The 27531-nt window shown below is 35.8% G+C and overlaps 3 protein-coding genes and 1 non-coding gene across 5 annotated transcripts; 2 read left to right on the forward strand and 2 right to left on the reverse strand.

Moving 5' to 3' along the window:
• The first annotated feature begins 231 nt into the window (after positions 1 to 231).
• On the forward strand, positions 232 to 6162 carry LOC110799404 (mediator of RNA polymerase II transcription subunit 7a). The gene is made up of 5 exons (XM_022004668.2): positions 232 to 455; positions 598 to 667; positions 3702 to 3868; positions 3968 to 4041; positions 5793 to 6162. The coding sequence occupies exons 1-5, from the start codon at positions 321 to 323 to the stop codon at positions 5851 to 5853; spliced, it is 507 nt and encodes a 168-aa protein (XP_021860360.1). The 5' UTR covers positions 232 to 320; the 3' UTR covers positions 5854 to 6162.
• Positions 6163 to 6300: 138 nt separating this feature from the next.
• LOC110799403 (IQ domain-containing protein IQM6) lies at positions 6301 to 10019 on the forward strand. Its single transcript, XM_056840069.1, has 9 exons — positions 6301 to 7253; positions 7541 to 7910; positions 8000 to 8114; positions 8210 to 8275; positions 8354 to 8442; positions 8531 to 8621; positions 8733 to 8972; positions 9071 to 9172; positions 9257 to 10019. The coding sequence occupies exons 2-9, from the start codon at positions 7642 to 7644 to the stop codon at positions 9926 to 9928; spliced, it is 1644 nt and encodes a 547-aa protein (XP_056696047.1). The 5' UTR covers positions 6301 to 7253; positions 7541 to 7641; the 3' UTR covers positions 9929 to 10019.
• Positions 10020 to 10211: 192 nt separating this feature from the next.
• LOC110799402 (homogentisate solanesyltransferase, chloroplastic) lies at positions 10212 to 19107 on the reverse strand. Of its 2 annotated transcripts, XM_056840070.1 has the most exons (11): positions 18670 to 18921; positions 17368 to 17489; positions 17117 to 17263; positions 16113 to 16338; positions 15525 to 15598; positions 14457 to 14549; positions 12399 to 12516; positions 12193 to 12255; positions 11504 to 11536; positions 11311 to 11365; positions 10212 to 10436 (listed from the first exon to the last, which is right to left on the reverse strand). In XM_056840070.1, exons 1-10 carry the CDS (start codon positions 18868 to 18870, stop codon positions 11330 to 11332), a joined length of 1113 nt encoding a protein of 370 aa, XP_056696048.1. In that variant the 5' UTR covers positions 18871 to 18921; the 3' UTR covers positions 10212 to 10436; positions 11311 to 11329. The 2 variants fall into 2 exon arrangements, with proteins under 2 accessions (XP_056696048.1, XP_021860357.1); XM_022004665.2 differs by lacking the exon at positions 11311 to 11365 and having other exon boundaries at positions 18670 to 19107.
• Positions 19108 to 25714: 6607 nt separating this feature from the next.
• LOC130470901 (small nucleolar RNA R71) lies at positions 25715 to 25821 on the reverse strand. Its single transcript, XR_008931617.1, has one exon. It is a non-coding gene; the product is annotated as a small nucleolar RNA R71 (small nucleolar RNA).
• Positions 25822 to 27531: the final 1710 nt, after the last annotated feature.

Here is a 27531-nt window from a genome sequence, read left to right on the forward strand (position 1 = left end):
GGTTGGATTAATATTACCAAATTTTCCTTTTATAAATACAAACCTTGTAATATTGGATTTTAAATCAGCCAATAAAAAGCTGGACTGCAATAATGTATATAAAAAATTAAAAAAAACAATTAAATTAACCCGTACATCGCACAGACTTCAAACTAGTAAAAATATATAAAGAGTAGTTATGACATTTTTAATTTTACAATTTCTGATTTAGAAATTATGTAGAAAAAGGGGGAAAAAACAGCAAAGAAAAACCTCAATTGAAAGGCCTAGACTTTGGAAGCCAGTTTCGATTTTCTCACTCCTCCTCTCGGTGAGCGCAAATGGCGACTGCAACATATCCTCCACCACCACCGTATTACCGGCTATACAAGGACTATTCGCAAAACCCTAATTCCACACCTGAACCACCACCTCCCATTGAAGGCACCTACACCTGCTATGGCGCTACTTACACTGTCAGTTCTCTCTCCTAATTTCTGATTTATCTTGATGTTTGGCTTGTTTCTTGATTTTTGATATAATTGACGATTAAATGGGAGAAATTGAGATTAATTGAGCTTAAGATTGATTAGTTTATTTAGTTTGTAAACATTGTAGACTGATGATGTGATGCCGAGTTTGGAGGATCAAGGGGTTCGTCAGATGTACCCTAAAGGACCTAGTATAGGTATTCAACTCTTCTCATTAATTTCGTTGAATTTCTGGGTGTAGTTATGTATATTTGCGTAATTTTCTGATTAAAATTTTGTACATTTTCTCAAAATTTGTTTGGGTTTTAGTAAGAAAGGGGGAAATTATGTAATGCTAGTTTAACATAATGCTGTTTGCTTCCTGAGTTCTGGAATCCTGAAACAAGAGTAACGTGACTTTTTGTGGCCTCTATTAGAAAGAAGGTTGAAGGGAAGTGGAGATATTGATGCAATTTCTGTTTAGAAGGAAAATGAGAAAGGTTGTGCTAGGGTTTCTGGTTATCTTTTGTTATTTGACACTGATTTTCTTTTAGCTTGACTAATTGAGCAAGCTTTGTGGTTCACATGCTGTGTTTCTCGAAAGGGTTTAATGTCGTAGAAATGGCACTACACAATTTGAAAATAGAAACATATTCGAGTACTATTAGGTTTCTCTTCTGAAAGTGAACGGTTAACTGTATGTTACTGTTGGGGTTGTTCGTGATAAAGTACGTCCTCGTTCATTACATTGGGAAGGATTGGGAGGGAAAAAACTCTTGTGGCAATCAGTACATCTGTATTTGTAGACTTGTTACTTAGTCAAGCATATCATGCATACTTTTAGTTTATAATCTAACATGTTCAAAATTAGTGCATGTCCTTTTTCCATAATCTTTATTTGTACAAAACGCGTAAGTATGTCATTCTTCATAATAATTACTTTCTCTATTCCAAATTAGTTAACACATTTTAACTTTGAAACTATTCACAATAAGTTACTTTGATTTCCTTTTTGTGATTTATACTTAAGAAAAAATATAGTCTTGTAGGATCTTGTTAGATTTATCTACAACAATAACAACAACAATAATGTTTTGGGGTCGGCTAACATGAATCGTCGTAGGAGATCGTCATTGTCACCAATCAAATCGGAAAGGAGCTGGAAGTTAAAAAATATAAAACAAGGAAGAGAAAGTGGAAATAATGAAAGTAAGATAAGAGGAAAATGTGTATATATATATATATATACAGAAAAAATATTATAAGAGATAATAAAAATAAGTAAAGTTTAAAATAAATGAATAAGTAAAATATGTACATTTTAAAATAGCATGTAAACTTAAAAAAATTTAAAAGAATTTTTTTTTAAAAAAGAATTAAATAAATAAATAAATAAAAAGAAACAGAAAAATGGAAGCGTATAAGTCAAACGAAGTCATCAATGTATATTCTCTCCCTCCACTCTGCCCTATCCAACGCCATATTTTCCTCAATCCCAAGAAAGCTCATATTGTGCTCAATCACCTTTCTCCAAGTTTTCTTAGGTCTTCCCCTACTGCAACCCTCCTCTTTTATCCGTGCGTAATAACTCCGCCTGTGAGTGTCGCGTATGCGGCATTCACTGCCAGTCCCAAGCTCGGATAAAGGAGGGTTGCGGTAGGTTGGTGGCGGTCAACAGTAAAACTAAGTCACATATAATGATATGAATCTTGTTAGATTTGTCTCAATGTATATTTTCCAAATATCAACTTTATAGTTTTTCTTATTGATTTAACATGTGTAATCATGCATTGGCAAATATGCCTAAAGAAACGTGCCAACTAAAATGACAAAAAGGAAATACTACTTCAGTTGACCAGAGAGCTTATGGTGTGTTGTGTGAGAAATATCATTTTTTATGCTATATGAAAGTCTTCATCATATGTGTCAAAATTTAGTCTTTTAGACACTGAAAAATTAGTGAGAATGATGAGGATGAATCAAGGTTCCACACTTAGCCCGTTTCTTTTTGCTATAGTCATGGACGAATTGACGAGGTCAATTCAAGATGGTTTACCCTGGTGCATGTTGCATGATGTTTGCGGATGATATTGTGTTGATTGATGAAACAAAAGGAGTGGAAAGTAAGTTGGAGTTATGGAGACAAACTTTGGAATCTCGGGGTTTTAGGCTGAGTAGAAACAAGGCGAAATTCATGGAGTGTAAGTTTAGTGGAGTCCAAGACAGCGAGACAGGGGCGATTACCTTAGACGGGAAAATTGTCCAATGCTTTGAAATGTTCCGTTATTTAGGATCTATTATTTAAAAGGATGGGGAATTGGTTGGCGATGTGGCTCATAGAATCAAAGCAGGTTGGTTGAAGTGGAAAAGTGTAACGGGGTTCCTATGTGATCCAGGCATGCCCCAAAGATTGAAGGGAAAATTCTGCCGCACGACAATTCAATTCGACGTTTTACAACACCGAATGCTGTGCAATGGAACATTGTAACGTGCATAAGATGAATGTGGCGGAGATGCGCATGTTACGTTGGATGTGTGTGCATACAAGAAATGATCGTTTGAGGAATGAGATTATTAGGAAGAAAGTAGGGGTTGCACCGATTGAGTTTAAGATGATGGAAAATCGTTTGAGATGGTTTGGGCATGTAAGCAGAAGATCAAGTGATGCCTCGGTTAGGAGGCTAGAGGCTAGAAGGGTGGAAAAGTTATAGAATTGCAAGGGGTAGGGGAAGACATAAGGAAACTTGGTGATTGAGCACGATATGAGCCTTCTTGGGATGGAGGAACATATGGCGTTGGATAGGACAGAGTGGAGGGAGAGAATATACGTTGATGACTTCATTTGACTTATACAGCTTCCATTTTGACTCTTCTTACTTTTAGTTCTTGCGCTTTTTTTTATTTATTTTTATTTTCCCCCCCTCTTATCTTTCTTTCATTAATTCCACTTGCTCCCTCTTCCTTGTGTATTCTTTTAACTTCCCGCTCCTTTATGTTTTGATTGGTAACAATGACGATCTCATACGACGATTCACGTTAGCCGACCCCAAAACATTTTGGGACTAAGGCTTTGTTGTTGTTGTTGTTTATGATGAAGATCAATTGTCATACCACTATGCCATACTGCACTCTAGTCTTAAACTATCTCTTGAGATTCTGCTTCCATCTTATGTTTCTCATTCCTCAATAATATATTTGGTCTTATTCTCTGTATACTTTGTTTGTATAAGTGTGTCTAATGATTTGATTTAGATTTCAAGAAAGAATTGAAGTCCCTCAATAGGGAGTTGCAGCTGCATCTATTGGAGCTAGCTGACATTCTTGTCGAAAGGCCATCACAGTATGCTAGGAGAGTGGAAGAAATTTCAGTTATATTTAAGAATCTACATCACCTGCTCAATTCACTGCGTCCTCACCAGGTACTGTTCAATCTGTTGAGTTTTTATTTTTTTTCTTTTTATGCCTTTTTTAGTCTCCCGTTGCTACATGTATTTATTCATTTACTCTAAAAATTTTAGGCCAGAGCAACACTAATACACATCCTTGAGCTTCAAATACAACGAAGAAAACAAGCTGTCGAGGATATTAAAAGGTATGCTCCTTAAGATTTGATCCTCTTTTTTTTCCCCTGGAAATAGAAGTTTGTCGATCCATTTGAAACGATTTCGACAATAGATTTATAGTACATTCTTTGTAGAAAAACTTTCAATACTAGGATTACGAGTGAAGAAATGGTGTAAGACTTGCATATGATTTTCATTTTCCATCTGGAAAATTCAAGATGATGACATACTTTCAAATGGATCAATAATTTATTTTGTGTGGGTATTTAACAAATATTGTAATTTTACATCTAGAGATTTCAAGATGATATATTTTCTAATTGATCAATTTTTATGTGGTTAGTTAACAAATGTTTTAATTAAGTTACCAAATGCATGAAAATTACATATTAGTTGAATCAACCTGATCCCACTGGCTCACACCAACCAAAGAAAGGCGAATTGATTTTGAGACTATTAGAGTACTACTTGTTTCAAACAAAAAAATCACTGCCGTTAAACCCAAATCTATCTTCTGGGAAGACCTTTTTTCAGGACACAGATTGTGCACTTAGGCAGTCAGGCTGTGCATGCAATTTGCATGCATCAATTACATGAAATTAGCAAACTTCCCATGTTAATTTCGTCTTAGTGTTGAGTTGCTTTCCCTTCAAAAAAATTTAGAGTTTGCTTCCTTCCGTAAATTATACGGAGTACTTCGTACGTACCCTTTTAGGCAGCAAATGACACTTTGTATCTCAACAGCTTTCACTTAAATTATACTTAACTTGCAGTGCTTTATGGCCATAGGATTACCAGGCAATAGTTGTTCCGTTGATTTCCGTCCATTAGCATCTTTGTACATATATCTTCAGTCGCAAAGAGTTGGTCCATGAATAAAAAAAGAAAGCGATTGCTGCTTGCTGCTGCATGGAGCACATATTTTGAGTTGGGATCCAGCCTCTTTCTCTAATTACAGCACCCTTGTTAGTGGTCTACTGTACATAGTTAACCAGTATATTTTCCCCTCTACTTTGCCTCCTCCTTGGTACCTTGGGAAGAGTGCAAATAGTATTGTCCAAAAGCTTGATTGCTGCATCTGGTTTTAGCTATTGCTCAAGAAGAGTTCAATGAAACTGTATCTGATCTAGCTGGGATTACTTGATGTCTCTCTTTGGAGCCAATGAAACCTAGGAAATTGCCTAACATCTAATGGGACCTAGGAAATTGTCTAACATCCAATGAAGTTAACGACAACTGAATCTGGTGTTGCATGTTATGATGTCACAGACGTATTATACGGAACATAATAAATGGAAGCAACTTGCCATAAGATATTGGGGCTAGAAAGATGATCCAGTAGTGTTGCCATTAGGACTCTGAACGTATTTTCAACTAACATGTACAGTTTTTTCTGATTCAGGTACCTATACCCACCCTTTACGTTGAGATCGCTCTGCTCTTTGTCAAATATGTCTGTCTTCAATTTAAGACCATCGCCTTTGCATATCAACTATGTTGGATCAGATGTGAACCTGTGTCGGATCTATCATCACCCCCATTTAAGTTCATTGTCAATTTTTGTGATAACTTCTGAATAGTAACCATGTTAATTTGTAATTGTCTGTGCTCAAACCTGGAGCAATTGCTAGTCAATCTCATTGATTGGCGAAATAAATAAAGGGGCATTATCGTAAATAAAAAAAATATATACAATCTAAAATATTACATATACAATCGTTTTACAACCACTACTTATTTTATTTAAGACACTATTGAATTTGTTACCTTGTTTGTGTAGGAGGCGGGAAGAGGCACAAAAACTTCTAAAGGAGGCACTTGGAACTTTGGAAGGACAGTAACATGATGAACTTGTTCTTACTTTGCTTATGTATTGTCGTTTACATAGGAACTCATGCCAGTGGGTCTACGTCAACCAAAGTTTTGATGGCTGTGGTACTGGATGGATACAATAGTGATCCTTGTGCTGGAGTTTAAATCACGGTGCTTGGCTATCCCATTTACTTGTAAGGAAATTAACATGAACAATTAGGTTACCTTGTATATTAGGACTACTAGAATGATAATACCGTGTCTGGACTAGTGTCGTTAACTCAATTACAAGCTCTAACTTGGTTAGCAATTACTATACATAACTAAATTTTTATTTATTTTTTATATTTCTTCTGTTCTTATTTACATGACATAAATTGGGCAATGGATACTATTCATACAAGCTCCTTTGACTTTATTATGTGATTTATACTTAAGAAAAAATATAGTCGTGTGGGGTCTTATTAGATTCGTCTCTATAAATATGTTTTAAATATCAACTTTTAAAAAAAAATTCTTATTCATAATTGAAGATATTAGTGTTTGAAATCGTGTATTGGCAAACGTGTCTAAATAATTGTGTCATTTAAAAAAGAACGGAGAAATTATTTTTTAAAGTTTCTGTCTTGGAGGGTAGATTACGTTGAAATAGAGAAATTTATATTTTTTGTTTCCCTAAATCAATGCAAAATGAGTATTTTTATTTTTCACTCATGCGAGCTTGTGAAGATAAATATATTGTGAGGATCCGCTATGTTGGATGGTTGGTTAGTGGTCTCTTCTTCCTCGACACCATTGAAAATTATACGGTGTACCGTGCACTCAAGAGTATTTTTATGCTCATGGGTGATCCCTCTCACATTTTCTCATCACATATAAGAAAAAATGTGAGGAAGGTGAACCGTGTACCCGGGTACGCCTAATATGTTCTACAACACCATGGGTTCCATCACCACCACAAACAACTGAAAGATCATCCACTACCGTTTCTAATGACTTGCAACAGTTTGATGTGAGAATATGGGTATTTTTGGCAAAATATAATTTGAACATCAAACCCATCATGATATGAATCCGCATTATACTAATTTTAAAAGTGTACTTAAGAAAATGAGAGTATTTTAGATGGATACCAGACTATACAAGAGTTTACTTATCTCCTCTGTAATAGAAATATCCTCTAAAAAATATTAAAATGTCAATTAAGAAGCTAGTTGTCTAACCCTTTTCTTTTTCATTTTACGAAAATTTCTCCCTCCCGCGTTGAATTTTTCTTTTATCCAACATCCTAGTTAGTTCCGTTTTCCTTTTATTCTCTACCATTGCATACTTTTTTATGTTTTCCTATTCATCTTTCCTTCTTTGCTTACAATATGTTTACGGATTGAGAGCAGCCATCTCCTTTCATGGTATGGTATGGTATGGTATGGTATGTAATTTCACCATTATTATTCCGCATGTTTCTTCATCACAACGAGTCAAAATTTGCATTCCTTGAACTTTTTTTTTTTGCTTGATTAATCTTGTTAAACATAAAAGGCAACAAATGTGGTTTTTTTTCCTTATTAGAGATGAATATTGTTAATTTATTTGATTCTACGTCATGCATATAAAATCATCAAGTTTTCACAAACAATATTTAAATTGCAAAAATGGAAGAAAAAAAACTTTAATGTGCAGCTTTGACATTATATTTATGGGAATAATGTTCTGTAGCCATCTTCATAATCGAAGGCTCAAGACCGTGTTTGAAGGATCATATAGCTTTTGGAGAGGGAATGTAGATCAGAAGATGTGGGTGTAAAAGGTTAAAAGAAATGGAGTTGATAGAAGAGGTGACATTGCAAACTCCACATTGTTGTAATATAGAAAATGTTGATGAGGCAGAACAAGTTGATTATTCTAAAGAATCGTCATATTCTCGAATACTTCATCATACTAATCCAAAAACACCATCTTCATCATCATTAACGCCGAAAATGCGAGAGAATAGAGGTTTGGCTGCAGTAAAATTACAGAAAGTGTACAAGAGTTTTAGGATCAGAAGGCAGCTTGCAGATTGTGCTGTTCTAGCTGAACAAAAATGGCATGTTTTCTTACTTATTTTTCTTTACATTTTCAAATGGTAGTTGATTAATTAAATTAAAGAGCCTATTATATGATGAATTAATGTAGGTGGCAGGTGCTAGACTTTGCTGAACTCAAACACAGCTCTATATCATTCTTTGATATAGAGAAACCTGAATCTGCTGTTTCACGGTGGTCAAGAGCAAGAACAAGGGCTGCTAAAGTTAGTAATCAAACTTATTTAATTTACATATACTTTTACATATAAGGATTGAAATTGGTTTGACATATAGTCCAATTGGGTGGTGTGTTAATCAGGTTGGAAAAGGTTCGTCTAAGGATTCAAAATCTCGGAAACTTGCCCTCCAACATTGGCTAGAAGCAGTGAGTTGATAAGTCTTGGATCAACATCATATCTTATCGATCACAATTAATATCTTATCGCTCTCCTTGTGTTGATAGGTCGATCCTCGACATCGTTATGGTCATAACCTACAATTTTACTACGTAAGGTGGCTTCATTGCGACAGTAACCAACCCTTCTTTTACTGGTACTCTCCTCAACATCATCATGTTTTACCCAAGTTGAACAAGTACATATAATACAATAATCTTGGTTAATTACGTTGGTAATTGTAGGCTTGACATTGGAGATGGAAAAGAAGTGGACCTAATTGATAGATGCTCGCGATCACGACTTCAACAACAATGTATTAAGTACCTTGATCCAGTGAGTTTCGATTCTACATTCTAGGTTTGTTCATGTTCATGTACATGCAGTACTAGGTTTCGACCAAGTATGTGAATTGTGATTGTATTATGTTATACTTAATAATAATAGGGAGAGAGGGAGGCATATGAAGTAATAGTGAAGAATGGGAAGCTCATATACAAAGCAACCCAACAGACTGTTGATACACTGGGACTACCTAAAGGTACTAAATGGATCTTTGTTTTAAGCACAACTAAAACTTTGTACGTTGCCCAGAAAATCAAAGGCAAGTTTCAGCATTCCAGTTTTCTTGCCGGAGCTGCTACATTATCTGCTGGCAGATTGATTGTTCATAATGGCATTTTACTGGTACACTTTTTATTTTATTTTATTATTAATATATTTATATAATTATATTATGGATCTTAATTTCGACTAACAATCAATCTGTTCAACTGTGTTAATAGTCTGTTTGGCCTCACAGTGGTCACTACCTCCCTACAGAAGAAAACTTTCAGGCATTTATGTTATTCCTTAAACAACATCATGTCGATCTAACTTGTGTCCAGGTACATTATATATATTCCCAAACTCGTGTAAATTTGAATATTGAATCATCTACTTTTGTTAATTTGATCCATTAATTTATGCAGAGAGCACCTCTGGATGAAGAAGATGGAACGAGTCAATTCAGAAGAGAGGATGAAGATATTATTAGTTCAAGCTGCTTAACTGAAGATGAGAATCAACCAAGGCCACATGTTGTTTCCAAGCTTTCAGAAGTTGCCACATCTTCCATACTTATGAAAAGATCCCATCTCATACGATCCAAGATTGCCAAGCTTAGAATTCCAAGCATGCATGATACGGTGGAAGAAGAGTTCAAGACACCACAACCACCACCACCACCACCACCACCACAAGAGCAAAGTCCAAGCAACGACAATGAAGAAGAAGAAGAAGAAAGTTTCTCAACAGCAGAAGATTCGCTTCTGTCAGAGCATGATTTTATGTGTCCTAAACTAAACTTGTTTGAGGTACATGAGGATTCAGAGTTTGATGAGCCAATATCACACGCAACAATCCATGAGAGGATACAGAGTCATAGAAGAACTAGATCTTACCAGTTGGGTGAACATTTACAGTTCAAATGGACAACAGGAGCAGGGCCTAGGATTGGCTGTGTCAGGGACTATCCTTCTAGGTTGCAATGCCAAGTGCTCGAGCAAGTACAACTGTCTCCAAGGGGTACTAATGTCACTCCTAGGACCCTCAACTATAAACAAACTTTTCCTAGTCAAGAAACTACTGTTTGTCCTGAATAAATCTTTCCAGATGCTCATCACACCTAAAATTTTGGAACTTTGCAGAAAATCTGCTTTAATTATGCCATATAATTCCATGTATCCTCTTCCATTTCTCTTGTTTGATAATGAACAAGTCTATTTAACTAAACAATTAGGCAACAAACTAGATATAATCAACTCTGAAAAACAAAACAAAATAAAACTAGCAGTGATGGAAGACGCTGAATTTTTTTTACCAAACTGGCTTTCTGCTGCAAACTGTACTGCATCGATAATCTCTTTGGATATCATAATATGGCGATGAAGGCAGAAACCATTACTGAAACCTAGAATATCATGCATTTTTGTACATTACATGGTTCGAAGAAAAGGGTACATGTTATGCGGCTATTAGAAATATAAACAGAATTAGGAACATCACACTTATTCCCCATGTTCCTATATCAATTTTTCATATCAAAGGAAATATGACATACTCTGCGTAAAACAGGTTCCAAATAAATCTGTAGAAATTTGTGATTGCTTCCTGCAAAATGGTGGTTAAAGAATAATCAGAAATTGGAAGCTGCTAAACACATCTAATATATTAATGTACAACTTCCCTTCACCAAAAATAAAACAATGTACAACTTTCACCGGGGTAGGGAAGGGGAGACTGCTGAACTATGAACTCCGAGGTACCCTCATAATAGGGCAAGGTTGCAGGAAGAAAACATTATGGAAAATACATAGTACTTAGACTCTGCCTACGGCTGGATTCACTGTCAGTAGTTGTTTTCATCAAATTAGGCTTGAAGTTGGAAAGTTCAGTCTTTGGCAAATGGAAATAAAATTACAGTGTTAGAACAAACACCAGAGAAGAAAAAACAATCACCTTTTAAAATCAAGAGGTAGGAACTAGGAAGCACTCTCTCAGTAGCGGATTTTGACAACTTTTCTTTAGGGGGGTGAATCGAAGTTCAATTAATGAAATTTTAAATCCAAAATAAGTATTTAGAATAAAAACAATACCAATTTGAAATATTTGTAAATAAATTATAAAATAATTAAAGTACAACGCCATCATGAGAGAAAAGCAATGGCATCGGTTTTGCTGTTTCTCATTATTCTTTTCTTTTTTGCCTATTTGTTTTTCTCATTATTAAGAATAGGATCTCTCAGGTCTCACCTACAGGCTACACTACTACATTCTATCATATGCATCAAACTTTCATCCTTATTTTGGACAACCATTTGAAAGAACGACTCTAATTTTCAGAAGCGGTACAATTTTTTTTTTTTTTGGCAGCCCAGCGGCACAAAATTAGCAGCCAATATCTCCATCCAAAAACAATTCAACACTAAAAATATGAAATGCTCATGTATAGCTGAGGCAATAGTGATTTGGGCGGATCACCTACTCGGAAATAATACGAATTCCTAGAAAAAGATGAGAAAGGAGTCAATCAGAAAGCTCTGCAACAACGATAACAATCAATCTTTCATATCTATAATAAGTCAAATAATTTCCATGAAAATCTGAACTATGATGATAATCACAATAATTTGTCCCTAGCATAATATTAAAAAAGAAACCTGCAGAGTAAGTATTACCTGGGAATATTTAGCTTGGTCTAGCAACCATGTCTGAAAACCAAAAATAACAAGCAAACAAAAAATTCACATCAGACATTAATTCAAGATACATGGTACGTATAATGATTTTAGATAAGCCGTTGACTCAATTAAGATCCCATCCAATCATACATGTTAGATGATCTGTTCATTTTAGCTTTAGCACCCATATCAGTACTTGATACAGGTGGTGAAATGTGACTTTTCAGTTTCAATCAATTTGATAAAAGCACCAAAAGTTTGAAAATTTGGCAAATTCCAAGACTTCCACATGAATCTATATTGGACATTTTAAGCCTAGGCTGTGTAACAATTGACTCAGCTGAATTTCTTCTGGTCACCAATTTAACACCAACACTAACAACCCAGTGTGGATCCCGTAATCCACAGGTTTTGGAGATGATATAGACATGAAAAAAATATTCTAGTTTAGAGCATGACCCTTTTACAACAGGATGTTATCATAATAATATCATAACCCTCTAACATGTTCTTTTGACAAGTAACGCAAAGCACCCTACTAGACTGGACTACTGGAGTCACTGGAACTCTTCACATGTCAACCCGGCCCAGCTACACAGGCCAGGTCTTTGTGGGGGACTGGAAGTGGAGGTGGGGAATTTGTTTAACAAGATAATGAAAAATGATTGATCGCTCAGAGTGCAGACCTGGAAAACCAGACATATTGCCAATATGGTGTGTGTAGGTATCATCAAGCTCCGCCTGAAGGCCTGAACAACACCAAGCCAGTCATGTTAACATTTGCTACTTTTCTCACAGAAAGAATACAACTATCCAGAAACAAATCTTAAGTAATAGCAAATAAACTGGCAGCAAATAGATTAGTAAAAAGAAAGAAAAAACCAGCAATCACCTCAGGCAAGAAAATAGCAGCAACTATAGAGCCAATATAGTTAACCAGCAAAAGTCCAGAACCAAGCAGTGCAATATTTTTCACCCCAAGCTTTGTTGCTAGGGTTGATATCTGAAACCTGCAATAGCATTATCTCACACAAATCAAAATTTGATTGGAGGAAGACCGTCAAACTACGAAAGGAAAACATATAAATACTAGTTGTCTAGTACTACATATTGATTCACCATGACATTAAGAACTTCTCCATGAAAAGAGAAGCTGAAGTGTTTTTCCCTATTTCATTTTTAGCAAACTTTCCTGGTGTCAGAGAAACGAATGGCACGACTACAAAAGTAGTTATAAAACACTATACGTCCTAGCAGGGAAAAAACATGATTGTTCTAATTTGTTCAAAACTTAGATCTTCATTATTCACAGGAATTTGATGGGTGATAAAGCAAAAATTCGTGGTAGTGATTCACCTCAAAAGTTATTTAGTCATTCAGTCTAAATCTTGCACTACTACTAGCTACTCCCTCCATCCCGTTTTAATCGCAAGTTTTTCCTTTTTTAAAATCCCCAAAATAATTGTGAAGTTTCTAATAGTAATAAGCTAAAACATTTAGCATGGTGAAATTCCAAATGGAAAATGTGAGCATTCCTCAAGAGTGTTTACTTTTCAAGAATTTGGGGGTTCCCTTGTCCTCAAAAAGGCTCAATTATAGCCAATGTAAGTTTATGGTAGAAAAGATCTTGGCCAGAGATAAAGTGTGGTCTGCTGGGTACCTCACTTAAGCAGGAAGGCTACAATTGGTTAAAACCATTCGTCCATTCTTTTTGGCATGCAAATTATCTGGGGCCAGATTTTGATAATCAGGTGATAAAAGAGGTTGAATCTTATTGCAGGTTGTTTCTTTGCATGGGATATATAGTTAATTTAAAAAAGCCTTGGTTGCTTGGAAAAATATGCGTTTTCCAAGTTTAACAGGAGGAGGAATGTAAAAAATATAACGATACGGAATAGAGCTGCAGTAACAAAACTTCTTTGGACAATTGGACCTTAGCTCATAAGTACATGTTTCGAGTGAGGTGGGTGGGCAGTTATTATATGAAAGGGAAGGATACTGTTCTTGGGCTCTGAAGAAGAATATTAAGGGCATTTATCTATGTTCAGCAAATTGGCGGCCGAATGAATGCTAAGAAGAACAGCGTTTGTATTGGTAAAATGTATCAACAGTTGCAGAGAGTATTTGAAAAGGTGGCTTGAAGGAGAATTTTATCCACAATAAGGCTATCCCGTGGAGTTTTATTATAGCTTAACTAGCTATTTAATGCAGACTATACACAGCTGATAGGCTAGTTAACTGGGGTATTGATTTCTCTGCCATTTGTGTCCTGCGCAACAATCAGCCTGAAACAGTGAAGCAATTGCTCTTTGAATGCGCGTTAGATGCTGAAGTATGGAGGAAGATATTGAGGTATTTGGGGTTTAGTAGATTGTGTTCTGATTTTGATGCTGAGCTGATTGCTTGAAAATGATCAGGAACACAAACTCATTTCACCTCTGGCTACATAGGAATGCTGTAAATTTTAGGCAAAATGCTGAATCAAAAGTTGTTTTAAAGTCTTTTTGTAGATGTTCAAATGAGTTTTTTTGTAAGTTGGTCACTCTGCAGGTTTGTCTGCAAGCTTTTGGTTTTGGTGTGCTGGTGTTCTGTATTCATGCATCCTTCTTTCTATTAGATCCCCGGGTTACTACTAAAATCTGTTATTAATTGCCACAAAAAAAAAAAAACTAAGTGGATATTGGTCAACAGTATATAAATGGTGGGAAACATCACAACAAATGTCCCACTAATTTATTTATTTTTCATTTCCCATTTGTTCAATACGGAGTATCTATTTGTTCAAAAGTAATAAAACATCGAGTATTTCAAATGAAGTACTCTAACTGTTCTTCAAATTTTACCAGCTCAAAGCATTTTAAGTTTTATACATAAAGACAACACGTAATTGATAGAAAGACCATAGACATTTTCACAATTACAAAGAAAAGATGGTTGAAGCAGGCCTTACTTACGATCACCTTCCACATCTGGAAGATCTTTTGTTATGGCAATCACCAATGCAAACAACGTCACGAATGTTGTGATGAAAACCACGGGATAACTGCATATATAAATCACAACATTGAGTGTTCAATCATAAGGAAAATCAAAGAGTGAACTTAATGTAGTAGCACTCTTGAGTGGTTCTGCATTGTAGTGAACCAATTAAAACGATTTGCACTTCCTATTTATTGTCAAATAGCACATGGTTGTTGCAAGTCATTTAATTGAAATCTTTATTTGTTACTATAGAAAAGCAAAGGTAAGGTTGCATAAATCTGACCCCATTCAGCCCACCGTTTTTTTACTCAAACTTGACTTCTGGAGAATACATACAAGTCTGTGGCCCAGGATCCAACCCGACTAGTTAGTGAAAATTTTAAATCATTTCAGTCGGAAAATGTAAATGCCTATACCCATGTCCAATCGTCGTATATCCAACATAGGTGTTTGAGGTAAGATGCAGACTCCAAGTAACATAGCCCTTGCCTCGGGCGAAAATATTTTTAAAGCATGGGGATAATGTTTGATGTCGACACAATATTATTGAACATAAAGTCAGGCCACTACCAAATACATAGTAAATAAAAAGCCTAAAATTTAACAATGCCGCCAAAAGGAACTCAACAGAAAGCAATTAATAACTCTAGCTAAGGTCATTGGTAGACAATATCCATCTATATAGATTAGAGAAATAGAGAATGGAAGGTTTTTGCAATCAGAATTCTGGATCTAGATGTCAGAGATACCCGACACAGTTTTCTAACACCCTTAACACTTCTATTGCATCAAACTGCTATTGAAAATTTGAAACTCGCGGTTTCAATCATGATTCTAAGCAAGAGGAGTATAATAACACCCTTAACACTTCTATTGCATCAAACTGCTATTGAAAATTTGAAACTCGCGGTTTCAATCATGATTCTAAGCAAGAGGAGTATAATAAGTATATAAAAGCCCTCTATATCATTTACCTAATTAGCAAGAATAGGCACATGCTTTATGAAAATTATTCTGTTGAAAAACAAAGGCTCACCTCCACACAAATGGGAGTCCTAAAGCTGCTCTTGTGGCATAGTATACTCCAAAATTTAGAAGAAACCCACGAACCTGAAAGGTCAATCTAATTATCCTCATAGTTGTATTAAAGAGTTCATAAAGTAACCAAAGCACAAGTGTCTCTGTTGTATGACAAATAACGGGTATTTCAATTTTCAATAATACTCCGTAGCATATAGTCTCTGAATATTTACTATCGAAGTATATAAGTTAACATATAACGATAGGCTCTAAATAGTTACTGACAGAGTATATAAGTGAAAGTATGAGGCATGGAAAAAACAAGGAAGCAAAGCAAATGATTGAAAAGCTTAACTCTTTCTCAAAGAAATTAAATTGTACAAAACTCCTTTATCAATGAAACGCCAATGTCATTAAGCAAATGTGTACTTACTATATAAAATGCAACATTTTCAATATTATCAAGAAAATAATGATGCTAAGGTCATCAATAAGCACAGATAATATATCAAAGTTAGAATCCCCCCCCCCCCCCCCACATGGAGAGGAGTGACAAACTACAAACTTCTGATTTAAGAAGACAAGGGAAGATGAAAATGTATACCGTTGCAATTATGAGAAAGGCTACAACAGGAAATCGCTTCATTCTGAATGGAGGAACTGAATAGATGGTTCCAAGAAACAATCCCAGGCAGTATAAGGATGTTATGAAAGGACCAAAGTTCGATGCAACAATGGAAAGTCCGGTTACAGCAAAAATTAGCACTAGCACCCATGCAGATCCAACTGAAAGATCCCCTGCTGCTATAGGTAAATAAGGTTTGTTCACCCTGCAACCAAAAATTGAAAATCACACCTGCTATTTCAACTACAACAATGACTAGGAAATCCAGCACTCGAGTACTAAACACGGCTGCCAAACAAACAAAAACTTCACACAAACACAACACAAGTGCTTCATGATTACCGGCTTACTGTCAAACAACACAGGCCCTGCCTCAATTTGTTTCTACTTTCTACCATCTAAGTTTCTGAATTTCACCAAACTGCGGTATATATTTAGCCATTTTTTTTCTGTCAAGTTTTGCACTTTTCACCATAAAAAAACAGTAAAACAAAACATCGAAAAGAAGGATGTGCATATCTTGCATCATCCTACGTTGCTAAAGTTTATGAGATAGTAAGAGGACACATATTCTTATGTCGAGTGCGTATTGTTGTGCATATAAAACATTTGCAATAATTCTGAAGTGAATGGGTAAAATTATGCCATTGAGATTACCTAACATTTTCAATCTTTAGTGTTTTTTTTTATATAGCCAAGATCACCAGCAGCCAAATCCGAAGGCATCGTATAATTAGTTATACAACCTATACCTGTCCAATTTTGGACCCCATAAACTAGGAAGAAATTTAAGACTTTCTTCACAATTTAATTGACCTTTTTCCATAAGAAAATCAATAAAACTGTAATTCAATGTCATAGGCACACATAAAACATGGGACTAACTGGTATCTGCCTACAGTGCCATTGACAATTAGCCTCATAAGTACCATATAGAAAAATTGCAAACCAAATTACACAATATCACAACTACAATTGCATACTTATCAATACCAATATCGTAGATCTGATTGATGCCCACAATGTAGCCATTCCCGCATATCAAAGCAACAAGACCAGAAACCGCCTTCAACACTAACGACCAACTTATCAAACTTGGACTTTCAATCAGTGCTCTCGACACCAAAGCACTGTCAAAAGAATAATTGAACAGATAGTTAAGTATACCTGAAAGGCCTTCATAAGAATTATCACCACAACAATAGAAATTCTGGGATGCACAGAAAAAACTTACAAGGAACCTAGAGCTGTCCCACGAATAGTATGTGGCCTTAGGAATCTCCAAAATGCATCTCTGAACTCTGAAACTTTGTTTACGGCTGGATCAGAGCCAGAAGCTCCAGCTAGCGCACAAGCCTAAACAGCACTTGAATCAATAAAAGCCGCAACATAATGAACAAATCAACACAACTAAAAGAAAAGTCATACTTGTATGATTTAAGACAGCTTTAGGTTCATATAACAACAATAACAATCTACATCAACGACATTATGCCAATCAAGGTGGACAACTTCCTCAAAGGATAAGAACTTCGAAACATTGTTGATATGGAGGTATATGAGTAAAATCAGATGAGAACACCATTCTGCCCTCACTTGACATGACAGCGAATAAACTGGTGCAATTCAGTGGGGATTCTGTTGGCTCATACGTTTTCGACTCATGTTTTTGACACTTTGGCAGCTGATACGCTGGATTTCCAAAGAGAACCAAAATGGATTTATAATTAGGAAGAGCTCCTAACTTCTTGGTTGGACAAAAATATCTAACGAAAATACTGAAAAAGAACCGCTTGGCAAAGGCAGGAATTCACCTTATCTAGTAGAGGTCAAAGATACTGGTCCAACGTAGATGGAAACCACAGACTAAGACTAAAGACCGTATGGCTTAAAGCAACAAAAGCACCATTTTCTAAGTTTTTGATGTTTTTTGTTGGGTCACCCAAGGAAAGAAAATGGCAACAGATACACATATAGGACAGATTACAAGCTAAGAACCATCGAAGCATAACTGCATAACCTTTCATGCTTAGAATTACAATTTCCCATTTTCTGTGAATTGTGAATACTTCCACAACATCAAAACTGATCCCCTTATTGAAATTCGCCGAATACCTAGTCCTCAAATTGGAATAACCCGCTAAAACTACAATGTATGACCATCATCTTTGGTCACTAAGACATACACAAGAAAGAGTCTTTGTATGCAGACCCAATACATACTTTACAACCCACGTATCTCCAAAGAAGTGGGTTAGGTTACTCCAATATCAAAGTTGGGTTTATTTCGGGTTTCTAGTCATAAAATCTTGGTTAAAACCCAGATTCTTTTTGTCTTCGCATCAATTCAACCAGTAAGCTCTATCAATCAATATCAACCCCACAATCACAACAAAATCCCAAAACTAGCTCTACCCTCATAAAAAATACATAAATCAATTCTAAAAATAGAACATTAACAACAATTTACATAAATGAAATGAAATGAGCATTGTCAAATAGAAGAAAAATACTTGTAAAATATAATTGCAATTACCCGGATGGATAAATGGGCACGAGAGCTGGTTAGAGTAATAGCGGGCAATCTGCATTTTCTTCTGAATTGAAGTGAAGAGGAATTTCTGGGAAACCCCAATGCAAATTTGGAGGAATTTTGATTGAGAGAAGAGGAATTTCGATTGGTAGAAGGGATAGGATGAAGATGAGTGGAAGTGGATGAACACTGTAAGAGCTCCATTTGGGATTCTGGAGCAAGCCGTTTGGTCACTCAAGTAAGGAGAGGATATAGTTTCGAACGTTGGTCCTCCAAAATATAAAAATTTATTTCGTATTACTCCCCCCGTCCCGAAATAGTCGAAACGCTTTCCTGGCCGTCCCGGAATAGTCGAAACGTTTCTAAAAATAGAAATTTTTATTAATATTACATCAATTTCTCACTTAACTAAGGACCCACCTACATCCTTACTCCCTTAAAATAAAACATTAAATTTTTTACTACCCCACCTCCTTATCCCTTTAAACGTTTGACACGCATCCCATTAACTATATTAAAAAAATATCTCACTAACTACTGCCATCTAATTAAATAATAAATCAATTACAATGCATTAAACTTATGTCAGTCAAACCGTTTCGAGTATTCCGGGACAGAGGGAATACGTAAAAAACGGACGTAAATGATGGAAGATGCTAAAATAACATTCTTAAGAAACGTGATAGAAACGTGAAATCCAAATATATTACTTAGTACATTATAAAGACCTTTTTCGCCAAACTTCTAGAAAATTACTTTGTTCCCTATGAGTAGTTCTATAGTAAGTTTCTAAAGAAACACTTTTGAAAAATAGATTTGTTTGGCCACAAAATTTAAGAAATACTTCTAACAAACCGAAATAGTTTACGATGTTTTATACTTTTGAGAAATAGATTTGTTTGGCCCATTTTACACTTTTATAGTTTTTGACTTATTATGTCTAAAATAAATAAATAAACTCACTAACATCCTTAACCTTTAAAAAGCCAAAACATGAAACTTAATATCTTAACACTTATAAAGCCATGAACTTACATTTATACTACTATTTAATTACGGGAAAATTTAAAGGACATCTAGAGTGCCACGTGTCCCATGTTTTTTTAATATGTTTTGTTCTGTTTATTCCTCTTGTGGTTCGCACCATAACTTCCCGTTCTCAAACAATATTTAGTACCCTTTACTCGGATGGTCGAAGGTCCTATTTATAGAAAATGAGCGTCGTGGACGATAGAGATGTTCGCAGTTTGAGAACTGCTAAAAAACTTATGTGTGCGAGAAAATTCTCGCGCACAATACATGTGCGTGAATGATTTTTCGCGCACAGTTTCATGCGTCAGATTTACTTTAGAATTTGTATTTGAGTTGGACTGAAATTAGGGCGCGAGATATTTCTTACGCGTGGAAGTTGGCGTGAGTAAATTGTCGTGATTGGCCTTGTGCGCAAGAATATTCTTGCGCACTTTTATTTTCCACGCGTTTTATCCAGATTAATCCGGTTTTATTTCCGGATTAAAACTCTTCTTTACGTTTTTCATCCTTATTTCGAGTTTTTCCCAACTAAAACTCTGTTTTTTCAATCTTTTTTAGTTGAAATGCATCTAAAATTATATTTATTGTTTTTCTATCTCTTTTAGGAGTTTAATTGGAATGCAACTAAAATTCTCCTTTTCAATCTCTTTTAGGGGTTGAGTTGGAGTGCAACTTTGCCCGTTAATTTATATTGGACGGTTTACTATATTTAGCAGATACTTAGAATGGCAGCTACTATAAATAGAAATTGCTATAAATAGGAATATGGGTTTGGGAAAGAGTCAGTCAGTCTTAGAACGTTTGTTGCTTGATTAGGAATACGTTTGACAAGTGGATGTTTTGTTTCATCACTGAACCTTCGGACACGGGACAAGGGGTCAAATGTAGGTGTCTACACCTGTACGCACACGCCGATGTACGATCTGCGGGTTCACATCACGCCCACTAGGCTACATCACGACGCCCTCCTTAGAATGCTCAGAACTGTCCGACATGTTATTCTCGCAAAAAAACGAAAATATTAAGGCACACTACCTTAACCATATGAATAGCACATTCTATTCTGATTTTCAAAGTAAATAAATTCATAACAAATTTATTCTACTCAATGGAGTGAAGCAGGTTTGTTCCCTAAGTATGAACATACTTCTAAAATGGTAGTATGACCGTACATGCAAAATTCAGCACAAACAACTCCAAACGACAAATCCATACATTTTCTATCATCTATAGACTATTTATACTGCAAGAAACAAGCCAAGAACATCTACACTTCGTCCCAGTTCAAATTCGTAGGTGTACTTGGGGGTTCCCTAAAGTAAGCTCTACTTGATGCAAAATCAACTTACTTGCAGGAATTAATATGTCTAAGAACTTATACATGTTACAAACGTCATTTCCAAGCATTCAGTTGCAAAAAATAGGCCTTAATCGAAAAGCTCCAAATCGATTTGAGCATGAAAATTCGAACAAAGATAACTCAAATCAAGAAAAATACATAAGCAAATACGAAATTACTTACGTATTAGTGATTAAGGATGACTTGGTATCAAGATTCGTGAACAAATCAACAAGTTCCGAGCAAAAACGAGCAAGAATAGTTAAGAGAAAATGAAGGAAATCGCGAAGAAGCTCGACAAAAACGGCAGCAAACTGCCCAAATTCGCGAATATAAAGACGACATGCACTAGAAAAATCTAGTGCTTACCTGTCAAGCGCTAGATTTTTCTTACGTTGGCCAGGCATGCACTAGATATTTCTAGCGCTTCCAGGTTCGCTGAGAAAAGGTTCGCGGGGCACGTGCCCACTTTACTCTGCAAATAACTGTTAACCACGATCACTCCCCTTCGTGAGAAAATTATCTGCTTTTCGAAAAAAAAATTAGAATTAAAAAAATCAAAAAGGTAGTTTTTTAATTTGATTTTAAAAATAAAAATAATAAAAATTCTTTTTTTATCAGTGAAAATATTTTTAAGTAGAGTTTCCGTATCTTTCTAAAAATAATGTGTAAGTTGGAGTTTTTCATTTCTTTTTGAGAAAATGTTTTCGGGGGTTTAGCTATTCCTCTTCTCGTTGTAAAAATGTCTTAGAGTTTTTTTTTTCATTTCTCTTCGTAAAATGTCTAAATTTAGGGGGTTTATCCATTCCTCTTCTCGTTGTAAAAATATCTTAGAGTTTTTTCATTTCTCTTCAGAAAATGTCTAAATTTAGGGGGTTTAGCCATTCCTCTTCTTGTTGTAAAAATGTCTTAGGGGGTTTCATCATTCCTCTTCTCGTTGTAAAAATGTCTCGATTTTGAGGTTTATTCATTCCTCTTTAAAAAGATGTCATAGGCTCTGTCAACCCAAGTTTTGAAAAGGCCCAGTTAACCCAAGTTTTCAAAAGGCCCTGTCCTCCCAAATTTGCAAAGGCTCTGTCCACCCAAGTTTCAAAAGGCTATGTCCTTCCAAGTTTTCAAAAGGCCTTATCCTCCCAAGTTTCCATAAAGTTTCATCCACCATCTAAACACCTTCAATGACTTTGCGACAAGGTACAGTTCAGGTCAACAAATCGTCAATGACTCGTGAGGGGAAATGGTGATATACTGATATTCCAAGTTTTGACCCTTCAGTCGAATGTTATCACTTGGGGGCTCGTGAGACCCTCGCATCAGAATGTGTCCATTCAAGGCTAGATTCTCAGGCACACCTCGTATGACAATACCTTGATCATCTTCTTAACCAAACCGAATTAATCAAAGTGGGGGTTAACTGTAGACACCTACATTTGACCCTCGTCCCGTAGCGGAAAGTTCGATGATGAAACTATAAGCCACTTGTCAACAACGCGCTCCTGATTAAGCAAACGAGCATCCCAGCAACTGACTAGAAAGATCGCCCGGAGCAAAAGTTCTAGTTATAGTACTCCCTCTTTCCCTTAATACTCACCCCGCTTTCCTTATAAGTCGTTTCTATAAATGACAATACTTTTACTAAAATTATATCATTTATCTCACTTAACCGTGGACCCATATGGCCACATATATTCTTACTTCCTAAAAAAGCAATAAAAAATTCAAAACCCCCCATCCCAACCCCTTTATTTGACACATTTTCATCTAACTATATTTAAAAATAAAATAAAAAATACCCCACTACCAACTACCATCTATTAAATTAATAAGTCAATTAAATTGCCTAAAACCCTGTGTTTGTCAAATCGGGGCGAGTATTAAGGGACGAAGGGAGTAATTTCCATAATTAGTAAATGCCAAGCATAGTAGCTGGTAAATACGAAACCTGAACAAGATAAATTTATAGTTTGATAAAATTATATTCCAACAAGTCTTTTACAAGAGCTAAAATCGTAAAAAGATAGAAATTCGGAATTAAATCGAAGGATCTAGAAATCGTGCAACGAAAACCTACCACTGCCACAAATTTCTAGCGCTGGCATGCAGGCGCCATCCATTTCTAGCGCATGCCACGTAGATGCTGGTCTTTCCTAGTGCTGATTTACGTTGGAAATCGTGCTAAATTTGACAACCGGTTTAGGCTCCCTAAATTTGACTTAAAGCCAAGTGATCACATATTGTAACACCCCCAAATTTCTCTCTTTTTAAAACCAACATTTATTTGAATAAAACCAACATGGAGAGAAATTTAGGAGTATTACTGCCACGTGATTACGTTAAAGGCTAATTAACTCAACTAATGCAGCGGAATAACTCAAATACTTTTCTTTATTGAATAATAATAGCCGAAATAATAATAGTATATATTTGATAAACCCTTGACATTTAAATACTAAAATCTGAACTCACAAATGAAACCAACTTTGAAAAATAAATCTTAACTAGTGAACTCTCCATTAATCCCGTATGCAAGCATGTCACTGATATGTGTGTTTTATATAGAGTTTTTACCCCCGTCCCTTAGTACTTTTTGATCTCAAATGAGCTATTCGGAGCGATTTTTAGTACTAATGTGCTCCTTGTAGTGTGTTTGTAGTTTCAGGTTCATCATTGTAGGAATTAGCATATTTTTGTGCATTTCCTACTCATTTGAATCAATACAAGAGATTATGTACTTTCGAGAGCACAAACATTAAGTTTGAAGAGTTTTGAAGCAAAGCGAATAACGAAGGAAGTACAAAAATGACTATAGTCCACTATTTTAAGCATAACTCAAATTCTACAACTCCAAATAATGTAATTCTAATTGGGTTGGATTCTAGACTTCAATAGCTTTCCAACAAGTGGTCACTCGCCTAATTCCGACGAATAACGAAGGAGATATGACATTTTGAAGATAGAGGATCGTGCAGTTTCAACACGCGCCCGATCGGGCGGTCATTCTGGGCGCTGTTCTGGGCATTTTGCAACCGCCCGATCGGGCGGAATTTCGCCCGATCGGGCCGACTATCGAGCACATCGCCCGATCGGGCGACGCCAACCTCCAGCGTATTTCGCGAGTTTGTATTTCCGATTTTGGGCTCTATTTTGGGCAAACTATAAATACTAGCCCCTTATATTTTTAGTGACATCCATTATTCTAGTCTAAAAAAAATTACTTAGTTTATTTTAGTCCTCTTTATTTTCTCGAAACACTTAGTTTTAATTTTAATCAAAGATTCAAGCTTTATTATTCCATTGTCCTTTAATTCGGTATTATTTCTTGTTCTAATTTAATTCATTGCTTTAACAATGTTTTCCATTATGTTAATTGCGTTGTTATTTATTATCATGAGTGAGTAGTTTAATTTCTAGGGTTTAGGGGATCCATGAATGCATGATTGGGATTATATGTGGACTTGATTAATTGATTGATTGATTGTAATTTCTATAGCTTATTATTATTGCTCATCAATTCTGTTCGGCCGGACTATTTTGATTTGAGTTTGATTAACCTTAGATTATGCGCCGAGAGGTATAAATCTGATGTTTTTTTGGTCTGTGGCTATTAGATAGGAATTATTTCTAGTACGTAGCGAGAGCCCGCTAGTTGTTCTATCCTAAGGAATCCATAAGATTCGAGAGATGCATGTTTTCCTAGTTATGATTGTTAATTGATTGTTTCTGTCCGTTGTCCAATGCCGATCTGCATTTATGGTGAACCGCTGCCCTAGATTCCTTTAATATTGTTATTTTCCGATTTGATTATTTTCTTTAGTTTAATATACAAACCAATCCAATTCTTGTTTCCCAATGGTCTAGAATTGTCGATTAATAGTAGAAAGAACATTGTTTCCCTGTGGATACGATCCCTGCTTCCCTTGCTATATTTTTAGTTGGTGAACGTTAGGTTTATCTTTGATAGGAGTGCGATTTAGCATGTCAAATTTTGGCGTCGTTGCCGGGGAAACGGTTTTATTTTCTGTTATTAATTGTTTTTCTAGATTATTGTTTGTTACTTCTCAAGGGACTCCCGTTCCTTGAGATCGGATCTCACGACTGTTTTCTAGTTTTTGCTTGTTTATGCCCAGGACTATCCATACCAGCGATCTGACTTCGTTCGATCCTGAACCTGAACGGACCTTTCGTAGACGGCGTAGATTCGTTGAACAGTTGAGAGACTATTCTGACTCTGAATCCGACTATCTGATTAGCAATCTATTCCAAACAGATTCAGAGATGGGTGACCAAGCACCACCACCGCCACCCCCACTTGTGCCCATGCTTACAGACTATTCTAAACCAAGTCTGTATATGCTTCCCAAGGCAATCATGCCTTCCATTGCGGTCGAGAATTTCAAGATCGAACCCCAGCTGATAAACATGATCGAGAGACACCAATTCGGTGGGGAAAAGGGTGAAGATCCTAATCTCCATATTCAGTATTTCATTCATTATTGTGTCACCATTAAGCAGAAGAATTTAACACCGGAGAAGACTATGAAGATACTCTTTCCATTTTCATTGAGTGGGAAGGCCAAGCTATGGATTAACAGTCTCAACCGCGCAGCTATGAAAATCACCGATTGGAATTCCTTGGCCCTTGCGTTCTATGTTAAATATTTCCCACCTGAGAAGACAACTCGTCTGAGGGGTCAGATATTAGGTATCTCTCAACAAGCAGATGAGAGTTTGTTTGAAGTTTGGGAGAGATTCAAGGATTTGCAGAGACAGTGCCCGCATCATGGTTTGGATGACTGGTTCCTGGTTCAGCAGTTCTATAATGGTCTGGGTAATGAGTCTAGGTGTCTTTTGGATTCAGCTGCCAGTGGGAGATTTATGCAACTGGAGGTGCCTAGAGCTTTAGAAGTGATTGAGGAGATGGTCATCCATAGTGCCCAATATGGGAATCCTAGAGGTTTTGCCGACCGGGGTGTTAAGCATGAGATGAATTCTATTTAACAGCTTACTGCTCAGCTAACTGCCCTACATCACAAGCTAGATAATATACAGATCGCATCTTCCCAATCCACCCAACATGCTAGTGTCGCTGCAATGAGTTGTAATACCTCGTATTTTTCTGTATTTTATAAATATATTTTATTATATTATAAAGTATTTTTATGATTTTGAGAATTTAAAACGCATTTAAATGTTATTTAAATATATTTTATTTAATTAGAATATTAAACGAATTTATTATTTAATGTTGGGAATTTAATTGGGTTTAAAAAGTAAAACGATTTTTAATAAATCTAGCCCAATTCAATTTCGAGTTCAAGTCCAAACAAATTAAACAAGCCCATCTTATGTTTAATGAAGCCCGAAAGGGAATCCTAAAGCCTAGCCCATCTTTGAGTTTCCTAAGCCTATAAATATAGGTGTTCACCCTCAAAATCGCTCCTTATTATTCATTAAACCTAAAAATAAAACCCTAACCCTAAATTCTTCTTTCTTTCATCAAACTTATGTTTGGCCGTTTTTCTCCTACTTCCATTCGTTTTCAGAAAAAAATTTCTTCTTCAAAGTTGTAGATCTCGAAAAGTTCTTGAACTTTTCCTCAAGAATCGATCAATTCCGAATTGTAGATTAAACGTTATGCGCATTCTAAATTCCTGCTGCAGTTTTTCACTTTCCCCTTTTCTCTGGCTTCCCTTGCGTCGTGCCCAGCCCCGAGCACTCGACGCCCCTCACTCTTTGTTGCTGCTTGTTGCCCTCAACACAGCCACACATACTCGCACACTCTCTCTCACTCGTGCTCGCTGCCTAGCCGTGCTGCCGCCCCTGCCTTTGTGCTTGCACCGCACGCAACACACACACACACACACAACCGTGTGTTGTGTGTATCATACTCCGTATATTTTCAATCCTTTTTCGAGCAATCACATTCAATTCGTGATTGTACCGTGCTATAGGCCGGATTGGTATAATTCTCTTCTTCCTTGCCTATTCTATTTCAATTCCGTATTTAAATTATATTGTTATTATTGGTTTTGATTAATTAAAATGCTGGGATCGGTTATGAACACCGAATTTTGAGGATTTGGATGTTTGAATTATTGAAGAATGTTTTGAATTGAAATATTATAATTTTCAGATTTGAAGTATATATTAAAGCTTTAGTTTTTATTAGTTTTAATGGTTTTAATTAAAAACTATGATTGGAGTTTTAATCTAAGCCTTATGGGCGATTGATTAGCATAATTAGATGATGAATTTAATTATGATAATCAATTATATTTTTCAGAATATTGTAAAGACTTAAAACGTCGACTTTTAATGGTTTTATACATGAAAATAAATTAATTTCATGTTAGGGTTTTAAATGATTGATTGAGACTATTATTTTATTAATGAACGATTAAGTTCTAATTAATTCAAGTGTTTTAAAACTAAACAAAGTTGCTGGAAATTTAGTAAACATGGATAATAATTAAGTTTCTCCATTGTGTTTATAGGAG

Source organism: Spinacia oleracea, chromosome 3, assembly GCF_020520425.1.
Source record: "Spinacia oleracea cultivar Varoflay chromosome 3, BTI_SOV_V1, whole genome shotgun sequence".
Lineage (NCBI taxonomy): Eukaryota > Viridiplantae > Streptophyta > Magnoliopsida > Caryophyllales > Amaranthaceae > Spinacia > Spinacia oleracea.